The 8,138-nt window shown below is 49.5% G+C and overlaps 1 protein-coding gene across 1 annotated transcript; it reads right to left on the bottom strand.

Annotated features, from left to right (window-relative positions):
* Window positions 1-2,575: 2,575 nt before the first annotated feature.
* HOXB13 (homeobox B13) lies at window positions 2,576-4,539 on the bottom strand. Its single transcript, XM_015885566.3, has 2 exons — window positions 3,820-4,539; window positions 2,576-3,109 (listed from the first exon to the last, which is right to left on the bottom strand). The coding sequence occupies exons 1-2, from the start codon at window positions 4,400-4,402 to the stop codon at window positions 2,850-2,852; spliced, it is 843 nt and encodes a 280-aa protein (XP_015741052.2). The 5' UTR covers window positions 4,403-4,539; the 3' UTR covers window positions 2,576-2,849.
* Between the last annotated feature and the right edge of the window lie 3,599 nt (window positions 4,540-8,138).

Raw genomic sequence — 8,138 nt, 5'->3', positions numbered from 1 at the left:
AGGAGAGGAGAGGAGAGGAGAGGAGAGGAGAGGAGAGGAGAGGAGAGGAGAGGAGAGGAGAGGAGAGGAGAGGAGAGGAGAGGAGAGGAGAGGAGAGGAGAGGAGAGGAGAGGAGAGGAGAGGAGAGGAGAGGAGAGGAGAGGAGAGGAGAGAGAGAGAAGAGAAGAGAAGAGAAGAGAAGAGAAGAGAAGAGAAGAGAAGAGAAGAGAAGAGAAGAGAAGAGAAGAGAAGAGAAGAGAAGAGAAGAGAAGAGAAGAGAAGAGAAGAGAAGAGAAGAGAAGAGAAGAGAAGAGAAGAGAAGAGAAGAGAAGAGAAGAGAAGAGAAGAGAAGAGAGAAGAGGGCAGTTCACCTCGGTGTGGGAGCTGTTGGATGAAGGCACATTTTCAGTACCCCTGGTTTAAACCCAATCTGAAACCATACAGGACCCCCAATCCCCCCACCTCCCTCTTCAGCCCACCCAGAACCTCCCAGGGCTGCTCTGCCCGGGATGTGGGTCTATTCTGCCCCAGGTTTGCTGAGTTTCAAGTTCAATGGCAAAAGGAGGGGGCCGGGATCCCTCACCTGGCCCTGTGCCCCCCGGCAGCGACTCCTTCCCGGCGTTTTACGAGGATGTCGGAGCTTTCTCGCCTTTTGCTGAGGCCGCCGTGTAAAGGTTTTACAGCTCTACCCGAGACTTCCCTCCTCCCCTTCCCATCCTCATTTTCCACCTCGGATTCGGGGCCGGAACTGAGGACAGGCACTGGGGGGGCACGAATCCCCCAGTCTCTCCCAGTTTCCCTCTTGGGAGGGGGGGTCAAGCAGTCCTGACCAGTGTAGGAGGGGTGATGGGGGGGGGGGATCTGGTTGTTACCCACTCCACATCGGTGAAAGAGCCCAGCTGTGGGGAGAGGATGGGAAAAAGGAAGATGTCACTAAAAGGATTAACCCTTAACGTGTCATAGAAGAGAGCATCCATTTCCAAACCTATAAACCGACCTGGTTTCCTCTTAGGCAAAGCTGCCTCTGCTCTACGGCCTCTGCAGGCATAGAGATGAGGGCTGGTGGATTCATTATAGGTAATGTAATGATAAAGTATTTTGAGAGAATTTGAGACACTTTGAGATTCTCGTTCTCCATCATGTTCAGGAAAGCAGCAAAACATTTCCAGGCATTTTCCTGCACAGAAGGGATGGAGGCTGTAGATGTGAGGCAAAGATGGGACCTTTTGAGCCACCCTTCCAGCCAGAAACTGCAAAACACGAGCAAGTAAGCAAGCAAACAAAATGGTTCAATATAGTGAGTAATTCATATCGGGATCCAGATGGGGAAGAGCAAAGTTTAACGGTTCCCTGCAGCTGCCAGAAAGCAGAGGAACGTTTATGTCCTTCCACCACCCATATTACCCATTTTCCCTCATTTATATCAATTTATTTTGGCTTCCCGTAGCCCGGACGTCCACCCAAAGGGATTCACTGAGCTCTTCCCCCCCTCATTGCGTCATTACTCGCAAAGCTCAGCTCGGAGCCATTGGTCACACCAGGCTCGGAAATACGTGCGGGAAAACGAGCAGAAAAATGAAGGCAGCCTATGCCTGAAATACTTAAGAAATGACGTAAAAAAAGAAGCAAAATCGCTGCTTGAAAGGATCACGAGTCAGGGCACGCTGCGGTTCAACGCATTGCATTTACAATAGAAAAGGCAGGAAGAAAAAGGAAACCAAGGCGGGTGGTGGTAGTGGTAGCTGTCCTGGAGTTTATTCGCCCTTCAGAAGCTGTTTAGGGTTTATAGGAGCTTTCTGTCCCTAAAAAGCAAGCAGTGAATGTGGACGTGGTCCAATGCACCAAACACTTCCCTTACACCATAAAATACACCTAAAGGAGCAGAGGAGAGCAGGTTCCGGTACTCACACCCTATTTATTCCGATGTAAAGGATCACAGCATTTCTTAATATTCACCAGTTTCATTTTGTATGACGAAGGGTTTATCTGAGCTCATGCTATGAAACATATCGCTATAATTCAGTATTATTAGGAGGAGGTGGGTACAATATTAGTACAAACGAAATCGTGTATGGAATTATACAAATTGCATTTACTCGTATCAAAATATAGTCACGAACATACATGGATTGTATGTATGCATACAAACACGTGCATATATATTTATATCCACACAGCTGGTACCATACTGCATGTGTACATGCATACATCTACACATCTGGGTATATATATCGACACACAAACACAAAATAGCAGGTGAGGAAAGGGAAAATAAGGCGCAATCCTAACTGTGCACACCTATGTGCATCTCTGATATATCACAGCAATGCAGCGGGTGCCTGCAGCAATGTGTGTGCATATGCATACACACAAGCAAGAAATGGGCACGAGATTCCATACAGCACACATGGACTGGACGAATTTCCCCCTTAAATGAGCATTTTTGGTGCTCATGTCTGTAATGAAGGCGATGCCCTTTGCTGTTTTTGCTGTGCAGACCAAATCCGTGTGCAGTCCCCCCCCCCCCATCCCTCCGCACGCAGACTAGACAGGAGTTGCGTTCGGGGTTAATTAATGAAATTAGGCTTTTTTTTCCTTCTTCTTCTTTTTCTTTAAAGCGCTCTGCTGATGCAGTTCGAACAAAAGCAAAGGGAGACAGGGAGAAAACGACGAGGTAAGGCAGGAAGAGCAAACTGTACATAGTCCAAGGTGGGAACGTTGCCCTTTCCGACTCGCGATGCCCCCCATTTGCTGATGGGTTTTGCCCCTCGGGACCAGGATGCCCTTCACTGCTCGATGGGGACGGTGTTTCACCCCAATCCCGGTGCCTTTGGGATCCTTTGGGGCTGCGATGTGGGGTGGCCGCGTCCTCACTGAGCGCTGCTGCTGTTGCTTTTGATTTTGGCGACGACTTTTTTCTCTTTCACCCTCCTGTTCTGGAACCAGATGGTGATCTGTCTCTCCGTAAGGTTGGTGGCGGCCGAGATCTTCCTCCTCTTGTCTCGGGTGATGAATTTGCTGCTGGCGTATTCCTTCTCCAGCTCCTTCAGCTGCCCTTTGCTGTACGGGACCCTCTTCTTGCGACCCCGGCGGAAGGCGCAGCCGTCGGGGGGCAGCGGAGCGGCGGCGTCTGAGAGAGATGGGGCTGAACGGGGCCGGGTTGGGGAGGCACAAAGCACCCGAGACCCCCAACTCCTACAGCAGCACCTTCCCCTCTGCCACCCCAATCCTTCCCTCCAGTCTCCCTATCTACTTCCACTGTATTCCTTAGCGTAATATAAAAGTTATTTTTCCTCTCTGTATTTATTCATATACGGTTTTCCTCTTTATATGCATTCAAATCTTGTTTCTCCCCCGCCCCAATTTTATTCAAAGATTATTCTTTCTTCTCTGCATTTATTCATATCGTCTTTCTCCTCTAAAGTTATTTATTTATATATATAGATCTCTAAACTTATTTATATATAGTTTTTTTCTTCTCTGAATCTATTTATACATTTATTTCCGTCTCTAAGCTTATCTATCATTATTTTTTGGGGAAGGGCTCCAGGTAACGACCACCAACGTGAGGCAGCCCGGCAGTAACACGTTCTCTTTCCCATTCCCATTCCTGCTCCAGGGTTGTGCCACCGACCGCCTCAATGCCTGAGCTGCAAAGGGCATCTTAATTCTTATCTTTGCAGCCTGGCCACCTACTCACTCACAGGGAAGAGCTCCTGGTGGACAGAAGTATTTTTTGCCAGTAGGTTATTATAAGCTTGATTCAAGCAGACTATGTTAAGCCTTCCTCCCAACCACCCCTCTCACATCCCCTCCTCAGCTCCAGCCCAGGGACTTTACCTGCAAAAGCTGATTTCAGGAGGTAGCCGGCCTGGCCCTGCTCCTTAGGACAGCACATCTGGCCGCTCCAGCTGCCGCCCAGAGCCCAGGGCTGGTGGTAACCATCCACGGGCAGCAACGCTTCGTGTCTCGGCTCCCCAGGACCACCCAGCCCCGGCACCACCGACACATCCAGGTACCCGGCCATCGGTTGGTACGGGGCCCCATAACCGGGATAGAAAGCCAGCTCTGCAGGACGGCTCTGGAAGTCCTCGCTGCCGGCGGGGGGGTCCAGATACTTCTCAGGGGGAAAGGGCCCCTGTGCCGGGCCGGCTTTGAGGGCGCTGCGGGCGACACGGCACGAGTAATAACCCCCTCCCAGGTACCCGTAGGGCAGCGGAGCGGAGGCGGTGGGGCCCGGTGGGGCGGCGGGGCCCGGTGGGGCCGTAAGGCACGGCTTGGCCGCTTCCTCCGTCGGGTAACCGGGGTTCATCCCGGGGGGAGGCGAAGAGCAGCCGAGGGCCGAGGGGGGCGGCAGGACCCTGCCTTGGCCGCCTGCGAAGCCGCCGGCAGCCAGGAGCCCCTCGAGGCCAGGGGGCTGCATGCGGGGCGGCTCGGGGGCCGGGGCATGGGGAGAAGCTGCTCGACTTCACCCGGGTACTGCCCGAGGGGGGGTCCCCGGATCTTTTTAAAAGGCTGAGAGCTGCCGAGAGCTGCCTTGCCCCGCCGGGCTGCCCTGACGCAATGGATAGGGCCGGCCTCATTGGTTGCTGGGAGGGGGAAAAAAAAGGGACGGAGAAGGAGGGGAAAAAAAAAACAACACCACACAAACCCACAGAAAGAAAAAAAAAACACATATCTCCAGCCCAGCCCTAATAAAGCATGGCTGCAGAAATTGCGAAAATACTTTTATTGCAGTCTCAGGAGGAGGGAGGAAACCTTCCCAGCACGTGATAGGAGGGTACAAAGCTGTGAATGATACAAAAATAATAAATAAAAGAAGAAGAGGGGGGAGAAGGGATAGAGGGAGGGATGGGAGATGATGGAGGGAGAAGGGGAGGGAGGATGGAGAGCAGCATGGAGGAGTAATTCGTGGTGGAAAAACACAGGCTCAGATTCAAACCATCACATAGTGATGTGTCCACATCTTCCTCACAGTCTAAGAGCAGAAAAACTTCACCTCCTTTCACCCTGGCCTTGCTTATAGGTTGTGGCCCATGCGCCTTCCTACAGCCACCCACCACAGTGTACACCAGCGTGGCACAAAGATAAAACCTATATTCTATATAACCTCTAACCTGTGTATTAGGTACAGCTCTGTACATAAACCCATCTATAATCTACACACAGGGTGCTGGGAAGGCCAAGGCATGGCCCTGACATGCAAGGAATGAGAAGAGAAGAAAAATAACTGCAAAGGGTGGGGAAAAAAATGTCACTTTGCACTCAGCTTTACCTCCTCACACAAAGCTGATGGGGCTCTGGGATGGGGGTCCAAGTCAGTAGCTCCAAGGGGAAGTGTGGAAACAGAGAAGGATCACAGGGAGAGACTTTGGGTGCAGGAGGAGTGGGCATACAGAAGGGTATGGATATGGAAATGGTGGGTTATTTCAGCGTGGAGAACTTTGGAGTTAATATACCGAGGTCCATGTGTGTGTACGTGTTCAGAAATGACTGGGGTATGCACATTATTAGTTGCCTGTACCCGTGGTGCAAACACACAACTGCCTTTCTCCCTCCTGTTCCTCTTCACTTTCCCCCCAAGATCCTTTGTCTGGTGGAAACCTTTCCCACTGTCACCCAAAGGGCACAGGAGTTCAGGCTTTTTCCTTCTTGCAAAGAGATCAGCTTAAGAAATCCCCAAGAAATCGAGAGTTCCTCTTTTCTCGTTGCTAAAAGTCAGCACCGCTGCTGCTCCTTCTGCCGCGTCTTCGGCCACCAAAGCTCTGAGACCCCCAACCCCAAACTGACGGGGGTGGGGGGAGGCAAAGACCATGTAGGGGAAACATCGCAAAGCGGCCCGGGGGGGTGGGGGGGTGGGATTGATTTGGAGCCTCATCCCCACCTGTGGATGCGTCTATGGCTGGGTGGGCTGCTGCCATGGTGGGGAGTGGGACAGAGCTGGCTCGGCAGCTTCAACTCCTAAGGAAAAGCCCTTAGAGACTTCCCCCCCCACCCCGCAGACATCGCTCCTTTCAGTTCAGGAGATCTGTGGGGTCTCTATGGGATCCTGCCCCGTTGTGTCCCACAGCAAAAAGGGATAAAAATCAACGCGAAGATGCGGGTCCGGCCTCAGCTTTTCTCGTTCGCTGCTGCTGAAAATCTTGGGGTGAACGAGGTGGTTTTTATTTCTGTTTTTTGTCTTTTTTTTTTTTTTTTTTTTTTTTTTTTTTTTTTTTTTTTTGTTAGGAAGAAAAGCGTGAGAAAAAGGGGGAAAAAGAGCCTGAAAAAGCAGAAAGAAAAAAAAATATATATTTCCTTTATATATATATATATAAAGGAAAAAGAGAATGATTAAAAGGAAATAAGGAAGAAAGAAATGAGAAAAAATATGGAAAGGGAGAAAAAGTGAAAGAGAAAAATAAGAAAAATAGCGAAAGGAAAGGAAAAAAAGGAAAAAACAGAGAAAAAGAAAAAGAAATGAGATAAAAGATAAAGAAGGAGAAGAAAAGGAAAAGAAAAGGAAAAACAAAGAAAGAAAAGGGAGAGAAGAAGAGAGAAAGAAAAAAAGAGGAAAAGGGGAGAAAGGAAGGAGAGAAATGAAAGGAGAAAAAAGAAAGGAGAAAAAAGAAAAGAGAAAAAGGAAAAGAAACTAAAAAGAAAAGTGAGAATTCCAAAATAGGGGGAAAAAGACAAAAAAGGAAGAAAAAACTAATTAAAAATCAAAGTCCCGTATTTTTAGCCTCCACCTTTCCTATTTCAGAGCCCCTTTTTTTTCCCTTTCCACAGTTTAACGACCGCTCTCCTTTGATGCCCTCCGTGTCCCCCCCCCTGTCCCTGCCCACCCCCGTCCCGGCTCCCATTTGCTCCGCTCCCGGCTCTGCTCTCGGCTCCGCGTTTGCCGCAGCTCCGGGCCGGGCCGGGCTCCGTCCGGGGTCAAGGCCAAGGTGAACGCCGAGAGAAGAGCTGAGCGGCCGCCGTCGGGTCCAGGAGATGCGGGGGGTCGGAACGGGGCAGCTCGGAGCGAGAAAACCCGAAGGGATCCGGGCTGGAGAGGAGCTGTGGACTCAGAGGAGCGACTGACCGCGGGTTGGGTTGGTGGATGGTGCCATTTTTTGGCCTTTTTTTTCTTTATATCCCATTCAAGGAAGAAGTGGGATCCGGCAGCAGAGAGCCCAGCGCGCATGGAAGGAAGGAAAAGCGTTGCTGGGTGGAAATCGGATTTTAGCCCTTTTCAAGGCACCCTCGGGCAGGCACAGCCCTGCTGCGAGCTCCAGGAGCAGCGCCGGCTGAGCTTCAGCTTTCTGCCCGTTTTCACCCCAAACTTCCCATTCGGGTTCGCTTATTTCGAGGTCGGAAGGGACTTTTTCACCTGGTTTCTCCCAAATATTTGCACGTGGAAGGATTTATTGGAGGCATCGGCGATCTTTTGAGGTCTCTTTCCCCTTTGGTTTCTCTTTACAGCACGGTGGGAACATTTCGAGCACAATTTGCAGTGGAAATAGTCATAACTGAGGCTTCCGAAGTGATACTAAGATTCCTATTCTTTGTCAATGTTAGGCATAAAATTCGGTGTGATATTTTATATTACAATAAAGCAAGGGGAACGGTGTTATTTTAAAGGAAAAGATCGATTTATTTACCAGCTCCTCTCTGCTCTCAGAGTATTTTAAATTATTAAATACAATTAATAGTTTGCAGCTATTCTGATATTATATTCTTGATGGGATCCATTTAATATTTGTGCCATCTGGAATATGAAAAAGCTTTGGAATAGATCTTAAACGTCTGTAATGTTTTTAAAGAGATTGAATTTGAGGTCATCCTCACAAAATAGAGGGGGAAAAAAAGAAAGGCAACCTCAAAACCAACGCAAACCCCAAAGCAGTTTGAAGGGGAAAAATTGGAACTACTTAAAGACGTAACATTTGGAAATAATCAATTGTTGAAAAATTGAGTTCTGGCTCTGGAAGGGAGCCCAGCCCTTTGGTGTCTGATTTTGGTAATATTTCTGGGAAGAAAAATCAAATAAAGGTGATTATTTCGACCTTTTCTTTCTCCCTTCACCGATGGATGCTCCTTTCCTACCCCAAGGGCAGCCCCAGAAACTCGGGGGGACATAAGGGAGAATATTTCTCTCCTTGGTGCCTGGAGGGCCAGAATCTGGACTTCATAGCACG

The sequence above is a fragment of the Coturnix japonica genome, unplaced genomic scaffold, assembly GCF_054131305.1.
Source record: "Coturnix japonica strain WE unplaced genomic scaffold, WE-NBRP24 Scf049, whole genome shotgun sequence".
NCBI lineage: Eukaryota > Metazoa > Chordata > Aves > Galliformes > Phasianidae > Coturnix > Coturnix japonica.
Note: the sequence above shows the minus strand (reverse complement) of the source record. Positions and strands in the feature narration are given on the sequence as shown.